Source organism: Perissodus microlepis, chromosome 7 (genome assembly GCF_051167445.1).
Source record: "Perissodus microlepis isolate ML-2025 ecotype Zambia chromosome 7, ASM5116744v1, whole genome shotgun sequence".
Classification (NCBI taxonomy): Eukaryota; Metazoa; Chordata; class Actinopteri; order Cichliformes; family Cichlidae; genus Perissodus; species Perissodus microlepis.
In genome coordinates this window covers 35,546,326-35,570,033 of record NC_140467.1, presented here as the reverse complement: position 1 = coordinate 35,570,033, position 23,708 = coordinate 35,546,326, and the positions used below count along the sequence as shown (strand labels likewise).

The 23,708-nt window shown below is 38.6% G+C and overlaps 1 protein-coding gene across 2 annotated transcripts in view; it reads right to left on the bottom strand.

Annotated features, from left to right (window-relative positions):
- Positions 1-16,693: 16,693 nt before the first annotated feature.
- Positions 16,694-23,708, bottom strand: part of LOC146383516 (leucine-rich repeat transmembrane neuronal protein 4) — a 102,188-nt gene continuing 95,173 nt past the window's right edge. Inside the window, exon 3 of one of the 2 annotated variants that reach the window (XM_084934805.1) lies at positions 16,694-22,291. In XM_084934805.1, coding sequence (XP_084790931.1) covers positions 21,968-22,291 — 324 coding nt within the window. In that variant the 3' untranslated portion in view covers positions 16,694-21,967. The remainder of the gene's footprint in view (positions 22,292-23,708) is intronic. The other variant, XR_014800766.1, reaches the window with a different exon arrangement.

The following is a 23,708-nucleotide window of genomic DNA, read 5'->3' as shown; positions in this document are numbered from 1 at the left end:
TTTGGGTTATGATGGTTGTATTGATGTATAGCAACTTGAAATGCCCCCAAAAATGGCACTACAGCATGTAAAAATATAATATATGGTCTGGCGGACTTGGTTCTATGGTAGGTCTTAAAGGGTTAAAAAGCTATTGAGTTTGCAATCATGATCCAGTACAGCCTAATAGACTTTACAGGGATGGGATACAAAAATAAAAAAGGATCACTGCAATGTAAATGCATGTAAATGCAGCAACAACACTAAACCCCTTTTACCCAACTGGAACTCAGACACAAAAAAAAAGAAAAAAAAAAAATCAACAATAGCTTATTAAATCCAGTAACAATAAATTCATTTTGTCAGTTTCAACTCTGCCAGCCACGTTCCTTTACTATTTTTCTTGTTTAATGTTTGAGCCAATGTAACGGAAACTGACTTGGCTTTCTTTTGGCACATTAATAAAGGAAGATGCTTTGAAAAGTCTATTGTAAAACTGACATTTCAGGTAATGAACGAAAGGACAGTCATTCTGTTGTCTGATTACATACTGTAATTAAGACACTGATTGTGTAATTAGGCAGCAGCAGGTATCCTATGCTCAGAATACGTCATTATTATTTTATTTTTTTAGCCTCGATTACTCATTGTTCATCATACCTATATTGCAATTTAGCTTTTACCACAGGTTAACAGGCTAAACAACAAACAAACAAACAAACAACAACAAAAAACCCCAACTCACTTTCTTGTCATGACAAGATTATGCATTTTGGCTGAGTCACTCTTTCAGTCTGTAGCTTTCATCTGTCTCTCTATCCCTGGCCAATCTGTTGAGCTGTTTGTTTGTCTGTCTCTGTCTTGTCAGCCTCATCCTCCCACTAATCCTACTTTTTCTTCCTTCATCTTTTCTTCCTCCTAACTTTCTCTTTTCTCTGCAGTGTCCAAGACAACCAGGCCTGGCTTCATGTGCTACTTTCAGAGGCTCTACTTAAACTGCAGCTCTGTTTAACCATCAGCTAATTATTCTAAGACAGAATAATTTCCCTGACCCCTACTGCAGAGACAAAATCCCATCTCTAGGCTTAGATATAACATATATAATGATGGTGACACACAACATATCACTCACAATCATAGTTTAAATAATTGTAATGGTCAAACCAGCATGCCTTTGCATATGTATTATTATTAAAGTGCATAGCTTTATTATTATATTAATATTATTATATTTTATACCTGCACAGTTGATGTGGAGCACCCACAATTTCGTTGTACATGTGCAATGACAATAAAGGCTATTCTATTCTATCCTATTTAACTTTTATTTATTCTTTTATATTGCAATGGTACTCATCAAATGCAATTTCAGAAATCTACATATTTACAAAAAACTCTACAGAGTGTCTCAAATTTTCATGAGTTCACACCTTGCAGGTAAAGTAATTTCTAAATGTAATTCACAACCCCAACACAGACTCATTAATCAAGTGAGTCTCTTGATGAAATGTGTTATATTAAGATATTATTTTCCTTGACTTCTGAAAATGTGCGTATTAAACCTGCATGTATTTAAAATACATCACAGATCCAGAACTCTTTGTAAGTCAGGCTGTCCAAAAAAAAAATTTCTGTTTGATAATGGTGTTCAGTTTGAGCTTTGCAACTGCTTAAATGGTGAAGTGATGAATTCTACTTGTTACTCTCCAGAGGCAAGATTCAGTTCTTTAGAAGTTAGCAGCCTTGATGCAAACAAGAGCTTTACCAAAAATAACATACGGCAAACTTTCAAAGGCAAAGTTTTTCTGTATGTTTTCTCAATTGAAGTTAAGGTCTATTTCCTGCACCAAGCTCAAATATTTTTAGAGAACTGAGTTTTGATGGCTAGAAAGAAGAGAAAGAGCACTCTGGAGCTTTGTTGGCATAGACAGATTTGGGACGATAGGGGATTTGAATTCTTTTGTGCCCTTAAAGATGACCACAAATGAGTAAGAGACTGCTGACTGGAGCCTGAAAGAAGAGATGAGACGCAGTGTATTGCTTTAGCTTTGACATTTTTTTTAAATTAAATTTGTAACTACATGTCCATGAAAACGGATGCTGAGTATGACAGCCTTAATTGCAGATGGGAAAACTGGGTCCAACTATTTCAAAAGGCCCTGTGACATACTTTAGATCATCTATCAGCAGGAATGATGCAACACGTAAGGGCACATCCATCACTTTTGTCTCATCCTCGTACATGTATATATAGAGCACAGATTGCAGGAAACGGAGGGGCCGCATTCCATGCAAGTGTATGACGACCCTGTCCAAGTTCAGACTCAGGGACTATGCAGCTTCCTTATGGTCTTCAACATCTTTTTTTTCCTATCTGGCCATTAGAACCATGGCAGCGCAGTCCCTGCCCTGCAAAGACCAGTGTGCCTTGATACATTTTGTCCATTATGCAGATAAATTACTGGTCTGTTACCACTTTGCACTCTGCCATTTGGCCCGTGACTGTCTGTCAGTACCCTTCCCAAATGCCACTTTTTAAGCCTATCTTCTCTTAACAGAGAGGAGAAACTGGAAGAGCAAAAAACATCAAGTAGATTAGTCTGACTCCAAGCAGCAGTTCAAGACTTAAGAGTTGACTACATATGAAAAGGAAAATCTGACAAAAAAAGACTCATATATAAACTACATAGTTATATTCAGGCTCACTTACAGTGCCGGAGCCCAGAGTTTCAACTTGATTAATATTCAACCAGTGCTGTTTGTGCAGTTCATTCATTCGTTCTTATACTTGGCTTTTACCCAATACATCTATCTTTATGACACCTTTGAGAAAGCTATGATTGTTTGATAGGGTCTTCAAAGTCTGCCAGAAATAAGACATAAAGTAAACAGAATAAATACAGACTTCCCGATTTTAGTAGCATGTTTTGGTAGATGTCAGTATTAAGTATTTATCATATTACGCTTCTGAATTGATCACAAGGGACAACCCACATTACACATTATTCCAGTAAGTGCCTATCAACAAATACACATGCTATGCTTCTGTAGAAGCAAAACTGCATCCACGTTGCCACTTTCTGTCAGTCACTTTATTACAGTTTTGCACTTTGCAAATTAATCTGCTTATATGTGTGTGTGGGGGCGAAGAATGGCATAGAGCACATTGTACAGATCACTGAATGGTTTATACACATTCTGGTATAGAACCACAAATATATAAAAGTAAAGCAAATTTTGTGGCTATCTCTAACCCTTGGCCAAAGTCATGTTTCATTCTAATGGCAGTAAAATTACAAGCACTACACATACATTTTAGCAGTGGAGTGCAGTGACTTTCACAGAAAAGCAGAGGCTTTCCCCACCCCCACATCACCACCACCGCACACACACACACACACACACACACACACACACACACACACACACACACACACACACACAAATATAAAAATGCATTTTTTTCACTGTTTAATAAGAGAAGTTGGATAAGATTAAAACATAGTGTTTGGATCAGATTAAAGCGTGTGTTTTATTATCTTTTAAATATGTTGACAGCGACCTACACCTTGCTGCACTTTATATGGACGTCTTCACCTTTCTGCATTACACAATTTTAAAATACTATTACTTGTATAGTTAAATAAATATTACCAAAAGAGACTTACTTTTAACTGAGAAATGAGAGTGGCAGAGGAATTAAGAGAGCAATTCAAATCTAAGCACTTCACCACACTGATGTTTTAAGTTATAAGTATTTCATACTTTGTTTATTCTATGGTGATGCATCGTATTATATTAAATCATATTTGTAGTGGCTGTACTGTGACGAACACTTATCTTTAGAAAAAAAAATAAAAACCAAGCTGTTAATTCACCTGTGATTTTTTTTTCAAGTATTATAAAACGTATCTATAAAAAAAATCACAGGTGAATTAAAAGGTTTGAGAGCTATGTGAAATGATAAACTATCAATATGTACAGGGGGATCCAAAATATTAATGAAAGATTAAGGTGGTGTGGCACCTGGCAGAACCGCTGGATGAACTTCTCGCATTTGGGCACCTGAGGGATTTCTGAGAAATGCAAGTGTGAAAGTTTTGGCCAAGCTTTTGATGTTCCACTTACCTGTTATATTGAATTGATGTCTCTTCTCTATTATAAATGCTTTTCTTGTTAACATGCTAAAACATGTTAAATATATTAAAATAACATAAAAATATTTTAAACACATTAAAAAGTTTTCACTCTGCACTCCATCTTCTCTGCATTGTACATATTGGCCACGGTGATCAGTCAAAGAAAACTTATCTCTTGCTATGTTTAAAAACCTTGAGTTGTCCTCGGGATTCCCATATACTTGTTTGCCATTCATCTAGGGACCATTTTTGACCCGAGGACAACACAATCGTAACTCTATTTCCACACACTTTTTACAATCAACGAAATCAACAAAATCAGAAAAAGCTGCTGGCATCACAGCTTAACAAGTTAAAGCTTTTGATAGCTGGAGATGGGCAAACCCATGAAAATAAGATGGACTGCAGTTTCCAATAGAATCCAAGCCAAGCGTGCTTCCAGAAACAATAGCTAATTGCAGATGCACTTTGTCTACTGATCAGAAGGTCAGTGGATTGGTCCCTGAGTCACCCAGTCTCCATGGGCAAGATACTGTACCCCATGTTGCTCTGAGTTCTATTAAGAACACTCCAAAAGGGTCCAACAGGACACAGACAATAAAGAGGTCCAGTTTAATGACTCGAAGAAACTAAGTAGACTCCAATTGGTTATGAGGGGGAAAAACTATTTGCAGAGATCAAAACTAATTTCTGTACCATGCTGTAAACAATCCAGTACTCAGCAAAACATGTAATTACGTCATTACGCTTTTCCTCTCCAAAATTTGAAATGGGCAGGCATGCAGAAGTTATATTACCAGCAAGCGGAGAGAATTTATTTAGAGGCACAAAGTCGCTAGTGAGCAAAAAAACATATGAAGTACATTTAATCTAAGCACTTTAATCACCGGAAACAATTAAGCTAGGTGTCTAATATGTATATACATGTATAAGTGTTAATAATGTATGTTTGAACGCTTTCCCTTGATTATTTTCATGTTGACTTGAAAGTTGCAGTAAGCTGTTACTGCAGCTTACTGCAACTTCTGCATGTGTGTACATTTCACGTCTTGGAGAGGCAAAGCATGAAATGGACACGGTGGACCATTTCACGCTTTGCTGGGATATTCGGTTGCTGTAAATGGGCTTTTTAATCCTTTCAATGGACTATGTTAGTTTTTGGAGACTGACTCGCTTTCATCCCGTCTGTAAGTGGCAACTTCCACATGAGCTTCATTTTTGAGCTTTGGAGTGTCTCTTGGTTTACTAATAAAATACAGTGTTGGGGAGTAACGGAATACATGTATTTACGTTGTAGTTACGTATTTAAAATACAAAACATGAGTAACTTTTTACAGCTACCGTTTAAATAGGTGGTAATCGGAATCCAGTTACTTTGTTGAAAGAATAGAATGCACGGCGGTCATTTCCTGTTTCATATGTTAGGCTATCCCCTCTCTATGCCTTCTCCAATTCTGGTGATTAAACACAGTCGGGCGCAGGTTTACCTTGTATGGATGAACATGCAGTCATATATCGCATGGGTGAGAGCGGTGTGACCGACTGCGCTTCTTTAATTTTTTTTTTTACTCAGTTTCCATCTGGGATTAATAAGGTTTCTCTGATTCTGATTGCTGGAAACCCAAACAAAACACGTAATAAGAGGCTCTAATGTAAGCGTCCTGTTCATGTTGGTGGCGTCAGTTATACAATGGAGCCAGAGGCAGTACAACAGAGCCAGCATTGCATGGGCAGGAATGCATTTCCGATACCACTTCATGAGAAGAATGGGATGGGCGAAACTTCAATATGTTCGATGTACTATTGCTGTGTGATTTTTATTACTATTAATGAAGGCCACTCGCCGACGAGTTAACTGTCACGGGTTGCACTGAGGATCCACTCGCAGGACTCCGGAGTTGTGTTTTAAGAGAGACGGTTTATTTACAAGATCTTCACCAAGTGTATTTACAGACAGTGCGAGGATAGTGCTATATACAAGATGTGAGAGGCAGGGTTCCAGGGCTCCAGGGAAAACAGGGGAATCACACACGCGCTCACTCCAACCTCTCTCTCTCTCCGCTAGTCACCAGTCACTCCTTCCACACTCCACACGGGAAAACACGGGGACGGCCCCGGGGAATCTAGAACACAGAGACACACGTTAACTTTCTGAGACGGAGGCACGGGAAACTTGGGCTCGACGTGTACTGACTAGAGTCTTCACAACAATCCAGCGTTGAACAGCTGACCTCCTCCCTCTAAAATACCAGCTGGTCTGATGAGGCCCAGGTGTTCCCAATCCAGGAAGGCGTGGGCCGAGGGCGTGAACCCACCATGAGTTCCGCCCCAGCAAAACAGGAGAGAGGGAGAGAGGGGGAGAGATAGATAGAAAAGGAGAGCCAGGAATGGAGAGATTATGATCAGCGCCTTGCCGATCCCACAGGTCGTGACAGTAACATTGTTAGCTGGCATTAGTTTAGGTTAGTTCATAGACTACAGACTGTTTGGCCATTTCTCAGTACGCGAGTCCATACTCACATTTTCGCTAGTCCGGACTTCGTAAGTTCACACGGGAGTCCAGACTTCCCGACAAAGCAACACGATCATTCTACAATTGGAATGGCAGTGTACTTGATGACATCACAGCTCTGGAGTTTTTACTGACATCCTCTTTTAATTTAAATTTGATTAATATTTGCAATGGAAATAACACATGACATAAAAAATTGCACATGATGTAGTAGGTTTTTTTAAGAAAAAAAAATATAATTTAAAAAAGTATCTTAAGCACTTTGGCAAAATTCAATTTTAGTATAATCTATTTCATAATGTCTAATAAGTTTCATACAGTTAACCACAATCACTACATGACAGAAACACAAGCTTAATCTCTCTTAATAAACGTAGCACACATGTATACCTGAATAAAAACAAACAAGTGAGATGTTAGAACACTCTTATTTATTTCAGTAAATGTCATGGTCCCTGTGCCTCCCCGGCCAGCCCAGTGTGGCCACAAGTGTTTGTTGTTTCTCTCTCTCTCTCTCTCTCTCTCCTACTTGTCTGCCTGGGCGGAGCTCTGATTGGGCTCCCGCCCTTGGCCCACGCACCTGCAGCTGATCTCGAGTGATTTGCAGTTGATCTCTGGCTCTTCATAAGGCTGGGGCTCTGAGCTATTCGTCGCTGGAATATTGAGTAACCCTCGTCAGTATTGCCTGGCTTCATTGTGAATCAGTTGTTCCCGTGCTTGCCGCCGACTTACCCTCGTCTATGTTTATAGGTTTATCTGTACGCGCCCGTTTTGACTCCTGGACCCCGTGAGTGTGAGTGGGTTGCTCGTGTGAGGAGTGTTTGGACAAGGAGCGGAGCAAGTGTGAAGAAGTGTGTTTCCCCGGCCTATTGATCCCCGGGACCCTGGTGTCCCCCCCCCCCTCACGTGTACATAGCGCACCGGAGTGATTAATAAAGTATTGTTAAACCGTGCTACCTCAGTCTGCGCTTGAGTCCGTCCACCACCGTGACAGTAAATACTCAAAACTTAAAATAGACAGCTGGGGTTTGGAAGAGAATTGAACAAATATTTAAAATATAATTTGATCATTTTTTTCAGGATCTCCACGTGTTAACATGTTGTTTTTAGACTTGATGGATAGCATTAACAACCTGCTAGCTACAAATAATAATGTGCAGTTCCACATGATTATTAACAGACAAAAAGAAAAAATATTAATGATACAGAAATCGTTTTCTATATGAGATCACTACAAAAAGTGCAGCCATACCTAAAATCCACCCTACTGTTACTCATTTAAAATTAAGATTTAAAAATCTAGTTGATATTGGTATGGCGAGGAGCCTTCAGTAATAGTAATAAATCACACAGCAATAGTACATTCATAGTTGTAAAAGGCACGACAATATATTAAGTATTCCAAAGTATTCAGAATACTCTCATTCAGTAACTTAACGGAATATGTTACAAAACACATTTTGGACCATGTATTCTGTAATCTGTAGTGGAATACATTTCAAAAGTAACCTTCCTAACACTGATAATATATAACAACACATAAAATTACTTGCACACCGAACCTGTATGCCTTTAAAAGACTGATTCAGATACAGAATATTAATAGAGAAGTCCCAAGTGAAGGCACATTGTGTTGCACATGAGGGAAGTAATGGATAAAAGAGACATTTAACTCCAAGATCAACATGTGTCACTCATTAGTTTCTCCTGATGATGACCCACAAAAACTCTAAAGTCTAGTTTTAAATATGCATTCCTTATTCCTCTTGGAGCTTAAGAGAATTTCATCTTACACCAAGGTCATACATTTATCAAAAACCCACATCTATCAAGTTGGGATTATGTCTGCTCCTTCCCTCTCCTCTTATATCCCGAAACTGTTATCATTTTATTATCAGTAATGCAAGTCAAGTACCCCAAAGATAGTGTGTTAGTTCTTTATAAAACCATGAGATAAACAGAAACAACACACTCAATGCCAATAGATTCACACACTGGGCACTCAACCAATTCAAATGATTCAGAACATTCTTGCTATTAGTTTCCCCAGGTCTTTCTGCTGTTTCTTCTTTCTTCTTTTTTTTAATATTGACTCTGCTCTCACTTTGACCTCTGAGAGCAAAGTCTATCTAAACACAATGCAGTCTTTAAGACTTGACATAGCTTATGTGACGCTGACAATGTGAGAAATCGAACCTTATTTCACCAAGAATTCAGTTATATGCTAGTACTTTTATGCTCCTCAGTTGGATAGGTCTAAATCTTGAAAACTGATATTTGAAATGTGCTTAACAGTATGGCTCAAAATGAGACAAAGATATAATTTGTCCTCACACTTGTGTGTTTAAGCACGAGTTGGACTCAAACACCAGATTCAGAAAATCAACAGAAGTTTTACAGAGTACTACTACTGGAACAGGTATGAAGATTCTGCTAAAGAGTACATAAAATGTCAGAAACAGCCAAGTTGAGTTTGATAAGACTGCATAATATTTGCAATCAGACTCTGAGACTTTACTTTTTCAGTATCTTTAGAAGGAGAAACAGAGGGGTTACTGGAAGATGATCCCAGGGAGTGGAGAGAGATTTGGCAGAGAGTGGGCAGCTGTGTTTCAGGTAAGTTATTTTCTTTGTTGGTGCAACAACCAGCTAGAGGGCTCAGGCAAGAAAACTGGGAAGTCTCTGTTAAACTCCTCAAGATAACGGAAATCTGGGAACACAGAGGAATCACAAGGATTTCAGGTATCCACCTGGAATTCAAATGGGAAAGGAGCATTATAGGATGAAAAACAGAAAAACAGGTAGAAGATATGGACCTAATTATCATCAGAAATATCGCCATCATCTGGTGGAGAGTAGCTGGTCCTTAAAGACCATAAGCTGATCAGACAGTGTAGAACAGATGCGGAGGAGAAAACCTGGACAAGAGAGCCTCTGTCCACAGTTTGACCAGCAAAGAAATGCCAGTCTACAACTCTACCTGAGAGTGAGAGAGGGAAAAAAAACAGAGACTTTCTTTATATTCATATTATAAAAAAAAGCATATTGGCGGTTATCCACGTTTTATTTTGAGGAAGCATCTAACTCATCTAACTAAGGAAGGCATGTTCATTTTATTCTGCACACTCGTCTTTTTTTTAAATCTCTTACCTGCAGTAGCACTCACCCCACAACACTTGGTCAGAGGCTAGCAGGTAAACGTGCCAATCACATAGTTTATAAATAAAGTATCTTTGTTATCATATTACATTTGTATACTTGTGACTCAAGGTCACCAAAAAACAATGTTTCCGAAGTTGTCTTTTTTTATTATGCTAGGACAGTGGCGAGGAAATAGGGAAACTGGAAAGAGAGAAGAAAGGAAGACATGCAGAATGACCTCAGGGTTGATTTGAAATGGAACTTCTGCATTAGCCTTATGGCATACCTGTTCAACATAGTGAACGAAAATGTTGTCTTAGGGTTGTTCTTAATATGTTTTGGTTTTGTTTTGCTCAGATTCAGAGAGAATCTCTGAATCAAAAATAATCAAGAAGTAGTAATAATAATTATTAGATCAAGTTACAGAGGGTTCATAGATAACCATGAACGAATCATAACACAACCACGAGCTGGCTTCCACGTGGGAGTGGAAGTTGTCCTGATTTGGAATCATTGTATGACCTTTAACATCAGCTCATGACATTTGTTTCTCACTCATATTTTTAATTAAACAAATATTTGTGTGTAGAGATTTTACTACTGAGCGACTACGCAATTGAGTTTAGTATAATACTGTACAGAAATTAAACAGGTCTATTGAGGATAGCAATTAAAAAAAAATACGAGTAACATATATTTAGTTAAAATGTGGGTTATAAGAAATATCCCTAGATTATAGCAGTTAAAACCAAATAAAGTTATTGTCATCTGTCTGTCTAGCATATTTACCCCATGTCACAATACTAACTATTGGGTTTTTGGTTGGAAGGCATGCTGTATGTGAAGTTTGTGTTTTCAATAAATACTCGAAATCCATGCTGCTTTATGGGTTCAGTGGAATCATTCATCACAGTGCTCTTGATCTAAATATTCATCTAGCATATGAGCCTCCATGTTCTTTGATCTTCTTCACTTTGCTTTGTGATGCTGTAATGAAGTCATAGTAATGAAGTCATCCCTTTCAAGACTAAATGTCCTACTCTGTGTTGTATTTTAGAATAGATCTGCCTAATGTGTTGTGTGTGTGTGTGTTCTGTGCTGAGAAGCTGATAAAAGAAGCCCAGTTCTGTAGAACTACAGAACAATTAAAGTCCACAAGAGAGGCTGAAATTAGAAGTTAAGAACAGTATAAGGTAAAAACAGCAACGCAGATTAAAAACAGACCTACTATGATTGTGCTTTTTTTTTCTTTTACAGAAAAGTTGGCAGTTAAATGTAATACCACATTTACCAGTATGAAGATGGTTAAAAAAAAAGTATGTGTGAATTACCAAAGCTTTCCTCTAACACTGAGTCAACACCCCAACTGTTTAGAGCCATGCCCCAGATATTTCTGTGTGCTTAGTGATACTGATAGTTTGATGAAACAGAGCATTACTCAATCAAATTAAACCTAATTCATGGATTGATAATATCATCACAAATCAATTGTCATAATTTTTTAACTCCTCTCTAGTAAGAAGTCTGTTAAATAACATAATGAGTGTGTCAAAATACCAAATACAGCTATTAATTGCGCTCTGACAGATCTGAAGTGTGTTAGATGAATACTTGAATCTTACAATATATAAACATGATGTCAGGGGCTTTGTGTGTGGATGAGAGGAAAAGAGGATCAAACGCAGGACTCGTGGCTTGATTGAAGATGAGAATGGCGTTTATTATACAGAATGGATGAACAGAACGTGAACAAACGCTGACTGGCTGAACTGAAAGCACACACGGGAAAGACAACATTAACGACAAGACACTGAACTGATGAAACTGAGGAACTTAAATACGCAGGCTGAATGATGATGACGATTGGAAACAGGTGAGAGCACGGCTGAACATAATCCGACTAATGACGCAGAAAGTAGAGCTAGAACATAATGAAACCAGAAAAGGGAACATGTGGAAAATAAACAGTGAACATGAACTGAAAACACTGGGTCAAAGACCCAGGAACCCTGACACATGACTTCAATGAATACCTGGAGACTGTAGAAAACAATGATATACACATGTATGCATGTGGCATAGTAAAAGTAATTCCATTACCCTGCAGAAGAATCCCAATCTGATGGAAAATAAAGTACACATATCCAACTGGGCAGCTGTTACACATGGATTTCAGGTTTATATGATGAAATTGTTTGAAAAAGGCATTGCTCAGGTGTCTCAACCAACAAAACCACATAGTCCAAAGCAATTTCTAACAGAGGTGTTCACCCTTATAGAATAACATATTGATTCTCTTTCAGCTGCCTCCCATAGATCTTGGTTACAATTGTGAAGTCAAAATAGTACACTGGAAAAACAGTTATATTTTGGTTATATTACGTACTGTCATCACATCTAGTACTTTTTAACTTTTTACCTTCTGAGTAGTGCTGATGGTCATTATTGAAATGAAGAATGTGTCTTTCTTTATAAATTAGATTAGTACATCACCCTTAAAATCTTCCATTCCCTGCAGCACATTTCTCTGATTGCGGCCTCATGCTTATTTGTACTGCTTAGCAAATCTGCCCTTTAGAGCCAGAATAGCCACATTAATGGAAGGAATTCAACTTTTGGGTTTTAAAGGCATTCACAAATTATTAATATTCATTCTGTTGTAAATAATATAGGTAAGAAACAAACTAAACTATGTGTTTGATTACATGTATTCCTGTGGTAGTATGCCTAATGGGCTTTCCCTCACAAAGTACTGCACACCAGTAAATCATGCCTGCTTGACAGTATCTTGAAGGCAAGCTTTTAAGTTCACTGTTGGCCTTGAGAGCATGAATTCTAGCTTGCACACATTTATTCATGTGCTAACTGTGTATATAACCAACAAAATTTCTTTCTGCAGTTTCTGCATCCTCAAGTGATTTACTCTTAATATGTGCTACTGGAGCGGAGGGAGAAAGCTGGTGAATAAGCTCATCACTCTGCCTTTAAGTGGCTGCCAGGCATCCTGGCTTTACCTCTATTACACTCTCTGTCCAGGTTTCTGGTAGAATTAAACATTTATTTGGTTAAAGCTTCACAATTTTGTTCAGGTAACCTTGATGACCTTGAATGTGCATCTTCAAATCTGTCGGTGTCTGAGGCTCAGAAGCAAGGCTTTGCTCTGTCACAGGGGGATGAACTTTGCCTCAACTGAATCCTTTAACCGTAGGTTGTTGTGGGAAAAAAAAGAACTCTTGAAGTCTCCCTGCTGGTATCTTACGGCAAGCTGTTGCCCTCTTCTTGGTGTTTTGCTGAAAGGGAAATCTTTATAGTATAACAAAGTGTACACAACATGGAAATACAGTGAAATCTGGATGATTTGTTATCTGAACAGTAACTTTATTAACATATTCTGTTCAATTCAAATGCAGCTTAGAATTAAATAAGATTGACATTTTAAAAAGAAAAAAAAAGAATTTTTGCGTGTTTAAAGTATTTGAGAATTTTACTGAGAACTAGTCTAGCTCATAAAATCTAGTATTCTTTTTGTTTTACTCATTGTTTTTCAGATTTTCTTTTTAACCTGTTATGTATTCTACATAAGATTATGTTATGTTGTTTTCAAAATACCAGATTTCTTACAGCATTTAAAATAAAGTGCAGTAATATTGGGCTCATTTGATGGCAGACTGAATAAAAGAACAAATCAAGACTGAGAAAGGAGAGCACAATCATTAAATGTTGATTGCTCATTTCAGGTCAAGGGGAAGGCACGGTAGAGTGTTTAAAAAGAAAAATGCCAAAGGGGAAGAGGAGAAGGGCTCTATTTACCCATCCACAGAGGGGAACAATTGTGACTGAATTTTGCTCAAGCTAAATCCAGACTGTGGCAGGACATAGAAAAGCCTCTGTAGGTTGTATGAGGACAAGACCTTTTACATCCCCGGGGAGCTCCATTACTTACAGTGGATGTAGGGCCAACAGCACCATAGAAATCTTTGAGAAAGAGCAAGAGTAAGTGTAAAGCGAGTGAGCGAGAGACAGAGAGACATAGAAAAAAAGGGAGAGAGTAAGCAAAAACAGTCCAAAGAAAGATCCTTTGAGTATCTCAAACCAATGAATTCTCCACTCTCCTCCAGTAGAGAGTTTTCAGGCCCACAGTACCATCACACTGCTTTAAAGGTCACTGAGAATCAGACACTGCATACTTACCAAGCCTCCTGACCTGGCCAATCAACCACCAGCCAAGGGCTTCTTTTTTTTTTTTTTTTTTATACAGACTGAGATGAGATGGGCTGTGTGCAATCAACTGAGAGAGCCTGACCCCTCAGCCATGTCAGACCTTTTTTTTTAACCTTTCGGTTAAGGCGGACCTTTGTTGTGGAGAAGCGGCTACCCTCAATGCAAAGGAAATTGGTCTTTTTTTTATATGATGCAGTACAAACATTGTGCAAAGTGTGCAAAGAAATACACATATTAATGTATACCATATCCTGAAAGAAAATATAACTTGTAAGGGCATTGGCATGGGACATTTGTTGGTGTCCTGAGGTCCTAGAAGTTGGCAGGAGTTATTTCATGTCATGTGAATGACAAAGTGAGATCTCTACAGAGCAGGCTTGTTTCATTCCTATTCTGAACTTGCTCAACTGGGTTTGGGTTTGGGCAATGTGAACAAGTTGCCATGAGTAGCTGCACTTGGCCTACAACAATGTTGAGATGGGTTCTGTATACCAAAGCAACATTTCCTATTACACTCTCTGTCCAGGCTTCTGGTGGAATTAAACATCTATTTGGTTAAAGCTTCACAATTTTGTTCAGGTAACCTTGATGACCTTGAATGTGCATCTTCAAATCTGTCGGTGTCTGAGGCTCAGAAGCAACAATTACCTAATTACCTTTGTGTGTGTGTCTGTTATGTAGGCTTGGTCTGAAAGAAACTCTACAAATACATTTTTGCTAAAAGGTTGCAGCACAAATCCACTGGACTTTTCAGACACACAATCTATTAATCTGTGAATTGTGAATTCCCAGGAGAGACCCCCACACCTACTAATTAGCTGGGTTTTCATCATGACCCTCAGAAGAGCCTTGTAATTGATGAAAGTGCAGCTCCCATACATAGTATCTGGTTAGATGCTCTCATTAGACAATGTATTACAGGCCGAGGAATATTTTGACATACCAAGCCTTCATTCTGGGATCTTTGGTTTTTGTCAAGATTATAACTGACGTGTTATTTTCCTGACTCAACCTAGTCATGGCCATTTTATGACATAGTACTTCAAACCAATCATGATTGTGTCATGAACAAACAGAACTAGCAAGCTTTAGCTGTGTGTGCCCTCAAATCCAAGTGTGAACAGTAGCAACCCTGGGACATTACCTCAGTTGATTCCTGTGTTGAGGGACAGGATGAGCAGAAATCCTGACACTATGTTGGGCTAGCTTGACAGCTGACAAACCTGCTTGCCTCCTGAAGCCTAGAAGCTAACGAAGAGAGTGGAAAGGTGCAGTGACTTTTTTTTTCTTTTACCAAAAAATGTAGCAGATCTGTTATCTACATCTATCAGCAATTAGCGAAGATTACGGTCATCTGAATGCAGGTTTAAATTTTGTGAATAAATGCAGCGTAATTTCCTCTTATTTGTGTTGATGTTATACCAAAGGGTGTGCAATCATTGGAGAAGAAAAAGTAAAAGATAGCAAGACCCCATGTCCTGAAAACCACAGTGAGCTGGACTGTGAGTGGGCCTGTCATGTTCCTCCAAGGCAGTGATAGCATGATGTGTGCATCTGAACTGACAGCAGGCTGGAGCAAACAGATCTCCCATCTCTGTGACACTGGCAGTGCTCCTTTGCCACGGGTATTTGGTTCACTTTGAACATGTCAGCTGCATTCATCAAGTTGACTTTATGATCACTTGTACACCAACACAGTCTCTGAAAAGTTTGTAAAATAAACAGCAACTTTAAAATGTAGGTTGCTGACTTTGCATTGCTTTAAGGTATGCATACTTTTATACATCATGCTTTAAGTCAAACTTGATGCACAATTTATTTCGAACTACGTTATTCCATTTCTTACACCTATACGTCTTGGTAAGTACACCACTGATGAGCCTGCCACAAGCATTGTCTCTGCATCTTGAGAGGTTTCAAAAAACACCAGTATGTTGTACACAAGGGATGACACACTTTGTGACAATCTCACACATCACGAGGGTATTGTCACCATGTGATCGCAGATCACAATGTGTCTCATATTGTTATTATAGTCTGTTTTTATGGTAGTCTCTGTGAAGTGTGTTGCTATTTTGAGGAAACCCCAGGCTGCCAAAGCCTGCTGAGAGTGATTCTGTCCCCCCTCTTAGGACTCTGTGATTGCAATCCTGCATGTGGTGAAAAGTCCAGATTAGATTGATGTTTAGAAGTTTGAGTATGAATTTAAATTTCTTGCCAACTGAGATGAAAGATGGAGAAAGCCATGACACTATTTTCTGGGGAAATCTTTACATTACAGGGAAATGTGAGCAAAGTAAGGATGCTTACACGCTTGAAAGAAATAGCAGTTGTTTAAAAATGGGCCCCTTCCTAAAGACTTAGGATGAGTCACTGTAAAAAAATTAGAAACATACCTGAATCGATGAGAAATTTTTATTTTGCCATCAGTGTTTCCAGTGGATATTATCAACAATTTACATCAAAAACTGCAATAGTAAAGGTTCCAAGTACAGACGCCAGCCACGCAAGGCTCTCAGTTTTGCTCCTCTTGAAGGCCCGAAATTTAAAACTTCTTTCAAAAGAAAATGTTATACCATTGTTCTGTCTCTGCAGGCTGACTAGCACTGGCCATAACTGGTGAACTCTTGCTAATAGGTAAGACGGGTAAAGTAATCTATTAACTACAAGCTACAATTGAATTATAAAAAGGACAACACAGTTTCCATCTTTAGATGTTTATTCATCATCAAAATTTTTACAAAACATTATCTGACAATAATATACTCAAATAAGAGCCATATTTTTGCGCTTGGACCAGGTCTCCACAAAAATGCTTTAGGTCTGATTACAGTAAAAAAGGAAATTAAAAAGAAAAAAAAAAGAAAAAGGAAAAAAAAAATCAACAACAAACCAACTACCAAAGAAAACAATGCAGAGCATATTTACAACCTACAGAAGTTGAAGCTGTCTGCAGGATATGAATGAGGGGGAGACAGTGGGAATGAAAAGATTTATATGGAAAGTATTTTAAGAGGCAACAAAAAAACATGGGAAAGGACTTGGGCCTGCAAGGAACACAAAGACTAATTATGATATTGCTTTCTTTCGAGCTCCTCCTTCTTGCTTTCTCATTGCACTGTTAACTGAAAGCGAAGAATGCAGCACATTTAAATAAAAAACACGCTCTCTGCAGTGCCAACATTAAATCCAATTAGGGGTGTAAACAGGCTTTGTCAGACAAACGAAAAAGTGTGTTTCCCCAACAGAGGTTAATGATCATGTCTTCCTTTTCTGTGTCCCCGCTGACATGAGCAATGGTAGAAAAACAGAGTTAGGACAATGTAGGTCATAGGTTAAAGACTTCTTGCTAATGTAAAAGAGAATGGAACAATAACAATCAATGGGGACCGGGCTGGCCTGAACATCAGTAATGGTAATGCTGGTTCAGAGGAGGTAGAGGAGTAGGTGCTGCTATAGATACACAAACCCACACACACGCGTGCACACACAGAGGCCCTCTGGGTACATGCGGGGAAGCTAAATCGCTAGCAACACTTCCAGTCTCTCTTTTGCATCACAGAAGTTATTGATTCTGTATAAACACTAATGACAGAGTAACAATAACAGGAACGCAAATCTAGAAATTGCAAATGAGGAATATTACCATTTGTCTTTTTTTTTCTTTCTTTATTTAAATTTTTTTGTTTTTATCCTATTTTTGTTTTTGGAGTGAGTGTGTGCTATATGGGAACGTCCCAGTGCTGCTTACTAGAAAGACACAAATATATGGCAGAGGAAGGAAAGCTACAAAGCCATCTCTGGCTTGGAATTAAATTTTCAAATCCATTTATCAGATAATGGATTAGAGTCCACTGTACCGTTTGATGAACTGGAATGGGGGTGTCAAACCCTGCTGTACCTATATTATCCTTTTATTAAGCACATGTGTCTTTTTATGTGTTTGTACATCTCCGTCTGTGATTGTTTCTCCAGCAAAGACTAAGAAGTGGATTACTGGTAATAGTGTAAATGACAATTCCTTTTCAGATAAAGTGCATCTTTGTATGAGCGCATGCATAATACATACAGTTCAGAGGATGCAAATATGTCGTAGCTTAATCTGTGTGCCATATGTGCCTCTACAGAGTACAGACTGGATGTGTGTTGCAAGTGTGAGAGCATGGCTGAAGCTGTTTGTGTCATTTCTTGCAGTGGAAACAAAGCTGCCCTGGAGCATTCAAAATATATCACAATGCTTTCCTTGTAACAGAATAAAATGTCCTCGCACTTACCCATTTGTCCCTCTATGTTCTCCCTATTAAACAGTTTCTCTGTCTACCCTTCTCTTCTCCCCTGCTTTTCCTGTCCCCTTGGAGATGTGCGTTTAGCTTTTCCTCTAAGCATAAACACTGAAATGTAAAAGTTTTTTACTGCAGTTCTTCAGACCTTTATTCACCCCACCCAAAGCAAGAAGAAAAAAAGGCGAAATTTGAAAAAAAGAAAAACAAAACTTTTCCCAATGGGGAGTTGAGCCCGAACACAAAGAGTGACAGGGACTGGGGAACTCAGGTAGTATAAACCCATAAACAAACGAAGCAGAAGAGAAAACAAAGCCTACTGGCATAGGGGGGCTAGCACAGACGGTCCTGGAGTTCAGCTCAAACATGCATCATTAGCATGCACTGCTTGTGCTTCCAGCTCTCTGATGGCAAAATAAATGGACAAAAGACTGAATAATTACTGGCAGCAGAATTCAAACATTCCGCTGAACATATCTGATTTTATCTGGGAGGTAGTCATGATCAATTGATCATTTATTAGTAGCTGATTTAATTGTGGATATACAAAGATGGTATTTGCATTTTCTAATTACACATGAGGGCAAAGAAGCTTTGATCTTTATGTTCAGACTGAAATCAACTATAATCACTGTTCTGAAACCTGCATTAATTAGTATGCGTAGGGTACTAGGCTTAACAGGAAACTATTAAAGGGAATGCCTGTCCCAGGTGTGAGTGCTCGACACAAACCTATTTCTCTATTTAACAGCCTACAGTGCCAGGGAATTCTACTTTAATCGAGACAAGGGCATGAATGGGTCAGCAAACAAGATGCTTTAAAAACAGTGAAGTTGTCCATGACATGTGCTGCCGGTTCTAGGGCACTCCGGACAGGAATTATCTCCCGTACTGTTTGTGTCTGGTTCAGTGCTCCTCCCTAAATGGGCACAGTTTCCTAAAATATCAGCATGCAGACAGAAATAGAACATTGTTAAACAGGTTCACCCGAGTCACCAAGCAGCAGACATGAAATTCAGGCCAAGGAGTTATCAGGGGTGATATACAGCAAGGCAGGACAATACATGGATAGAATTGAGAGAGCTCCCATTATAAAGACATTGGCACAGCTGCTATTACAAAGTAAACTCCACCATCACTATTAAGCAACCGTACTGAGCGAATCAACTGCTTTTTTTTTTAATGCAATGTCCTGTACATGAAGGGACCGAACCCTTCTTAGTTGTGATATCATGAAGCATTTCGGGTCAGTTGTTTTTTTTTTTTGTTTTGTTTTTTGATAAAACATTTAACAAAATAATGGCACATTATAAAGAACATCCTTCACAAGTTAAACTCTTGGTATAAAGAAAAGCACACTTCTCCCCGAGTAGACCTTGAAATGGCTGATAGTGTTAAAATTCTTGAACAAGAGGAATGGATGTAACTAACAACACGTTATTTGATTACCACCTGTGAGATGGCTTCTCCAACATGCCTGATGGCAGAACAGGAAATATGAATCTCTGTCAAGTTTGGCGCTTGAAGTACATCACAATAACAGGGCTCAGAATCTTCCCCTCTTCGCGTTATTGAGTAAAATGACTGGATTTGAGAAATAATGTCAGTAACATATTTTGTTTTTAATGGTAGAGTGGTAGAATAGTGACGGGAGCAGATAGAAAAATACTTATCATTGAAACAACGAGAGCATTACAGTAGGAACCTCCTCACCAAGTCATCTTAGTAATATATTCCCACTGGAAAGTGAATAAGGCTCCTCTTCTGTTCACAAGCAGTTTGTGTTTCAGAAGAAATGAAGTTCATACCTTTTTTTTAATCTTTAAAGACTCATTATTTACATCATAAATAAGTTCTATTTGATTTTGTCCTTTTATTCGTCTTATAGAATTTCTTGACATCATCTTTGAACACCTCAAAAATTTTCAAGCAAAAAAATATAATACCAAAACAAAATAAAACAAAAACAATGCATATTTGTTTGAATATGCATCATCTTTCTTGGGAAATGTTGGCCCCTTGCAGTTTCATGTGTGGATCAATCAGTCTCTCTGTAGGAAGAGCAAGCGTAAGTTCCACAGCTCCCTAGAGTATGACCACTGACATGTAGGAAACTGGTGCACTGCTTGAGTTAAACTGAGGACATTGTTTGACAGGCCATGCAAGCCGTATCTGAAATCCTCAACAGCTCCATAAGTCAACGAGCAGCAGTGCTCAACACGGTGGCCAAAGGTTTACTGATTAGGAAAAAGAAAAAAAAGAAAAAAAAGAAAACATTCCTTAATTTCGGCTCACTTTCTGGAAAAAATTGAGATGTCAGGCAATACCTCCTGTATAGTCTGTGGGATCATATGCAGGTCAAAGAGAAGTCAACGTGCTGGTTCAGCATGCCACCACTAGGCACCATTATTCTCTGTGGTGGAAGAGCACATGGAATAAGCCTGGCCAACCCAGCAAGATGGTGCTCTTCAAGTAGTCCAGTTAATGAAAGTCAAACATTGACTCAACAATGTTTCAAATGACTGTTTGGGGCAGTGAGAGTGGTTTGACCTTCAGTGAAGTAGACCTTTTCAATAATATGTACAATACATTTCATTCAAATGTTCTTATTTTAGTTTTTCCATGATTGCCTTTTTTTTTTAAAGCATAGTGGATTATTCAGCTGGGATATAGTCATATACGGTACAATGACTTGTTGTTCATCTGTGTAAAGGGTCTTTATATATTTAATACATTTATGGAACATACAGTTTATGCTGCTTTGAATTATGTTTTTCATAGCAACACTAAGATCACAAGAACTGACTTGAGCTGACGTTGGGAGTGCCAGGTGTGATACCTCATTATGATAAATACGTTCATAACCTTTCAACATGATGACCCCCTTGATTATTATATTTCTTTAAGACAATTCTAGTCCATTCGAAATCATCAGGGGATCTAGTGGTAATTATAAATGTGAACTGGCAGAGGCTAGTTCAGTGGAACATCTGACATTTAAAAATCTCCTTAGTTAAAGTACCTTATGTGCAAAAAGAAAGAAAAAATATTAGTAAACTCTTTGGTTTAACATGCACATTAATGTAATTCAGTACAAAATATGACACTCAAAGAAACAAAATATTTATGTAATTAATGAAATTATATATGTTAACTTTCTTAATAGCTAGTGAGTAGAAATTGTAATGTTAATCACAGTAAGAAGCCTTCTGCTCTTCATATGCTCTATCTCTTCGATCTTTGATGTTACTGCCCTCACTTGTCGTGAATGAAAACTTGTGTTTATTGCACTTTCCCTTTCACTCCTGACTCAGAGTAAGCTGGCTGCTGCTGCTGTGAACAGATGCCCCATGATGCTGATATGGGATATGACAAAGATCAGATTTGGAAATAAGGTAATTCTTTGTGGCATATGCTGAATTAACCTCCCTTGAGTCAGGGACCCTTTTTTTTCTATGAGTTGTTTTGGAAAAGAAAAACAAAATGATCAGCAAGAATGTCTCACCCTACTGTATATGGTTGAGACTGTGTGTTTCAGATGATAAATGCCTCCAGGCATAATTTGAAAATTTTGTCCTCTAGTTCACATACCGATGTTCTAAGAACAAGGCCCCACTGAATAACCAGCTCGCCTGCCCCTTCATTTCAAAGTCATGGTGAATGAGAGGCCCTTGCCCCACTTCTAACCATGCTCACTAGCGTCCAAATTTGAGTGTGCCAGTGCGCTCAGAAGTAGGAAAAGGACTGCTGCCGGGACCCTCAGTTGGTGGTCTGAGGGTCGATGGAGGAGAGCGAGGTCCTGGAACAGGGGCACCCATGCTGGCAGCAGAGGGCACTGCTGGCAGTGCCACTGTCTGTATAGTGCCTCTATCACATGGCCCAAGGTCCTCCAGGCCCTCCAAGCCCTGTGGGGGTCCCTCATAACCCATGTTTAGCCGCAAGGGTTGATGGGCCTGGCAGTAGTCTACAATAGGCTGTTCATAACGGTAGAAGGTCAGTGCACCCATTTGATGAGGGACCTGTTTGGTAAGAACAGAAGGGGTGATAGAGGTAGAAGACATATGGAATGATTACAGGAGAGTGGAAGAAACAAAGGAAAGAGAATGGAAGAAAAGAGAAAAAAGAGAGAAAAATAATTAGCCATATAGCTTCAAAACAAATTCTTATTTATCTGTATCACAAAACAGAAAATGAAATTATATCTGTCAACTGAAATATTTCTCCTTTTATTAATCCTGGATATGACCTGCTAATGTTATTGGACCTTCAGCCAATTTAAGAATAAATCTTTTCTGGCACTTCAAACATTTAAAAAAGGGTAGCTTTTATGAACACAAGTCACAACAGCCACAGCTGTTTAATTTTTGAATTAATATTACATACTTTTAAATGTTAAATTTTCTGAAGCATGTAATTTGTTACACTACATTTCATTGTGCCTGTGTGACTCAAAGCCTATAACTCAGTTAGTTTGAAAGCTCACTGCTACCTCTTTGTAATCATTCTCACATGGTGACCACCTGAGCCTTCACTTGACCAAAACCTACTGGCTACAAAGACTCTTTGAAACGTGTTCTACAACAACTGATGTTTATGGATTTGAGAAGCATCTTAAGTTAAGTCATAGTACGTTCCAAACCCGCAAGTTGTAATGAATTGCTTATTGACTGTCACAAGAATAAGAAGCTCTGGATTTGTAGTGATAGACACATATCTATATAAGACAAAAAGCTGGGTGGTTTTGTGCTCAGCCTTTGGGAAAACATAGCTGGAAAACATGGGGTCTGTGATCTCTCTAGTGCCATGTCAGAGCCAGAAGCACTCATCACATTTGGCCATGTGTCTGGTCTTGTGTTCCCCCCACAAACCTTAACACAGTGCCAGACAAACAGATGAGACTCTTGCGACACTGTCTCCCTAACTTTAGCTCACACACTTATTCACCAATTAAGAGTTTTCCAACAAGCCATGAAAACAGCAGCTTAGGATGGCAGCTGACCTGGATTAAACACCCCAGCCTGACAGAGCGAAAGATCATCAGATCTGTACACAGAGGCAATAAGAAACACACAACTTCAGCTACATGATACCTCAACAACACGGAAGACATGAATAATACAACCCCTCTCTCTGAGGTGCTGGAAGCAGAGCAAGTGTCATAACTGTACTTTCATTCAGATTCTTGATGTTTTATTTTTAACTTGTTCCAGTGATGGGAACCAGATCTTAAGAACATGATATAAACCTGTGCTTGACAAAAATGTCATTTACAGGAGGGAGACACTTCTTAAAAAATTCATCTTGGCACCGTCACTTTAGAGTAAAAATACTATGACAATCTCCATGCGACTAAGAAAAAAATGCGGTTGCCTGGGGATTGCTATTACTTTTTTTTTGGTGTTGGCAAGTACAACTAGCGACAATTAACAGATCCCC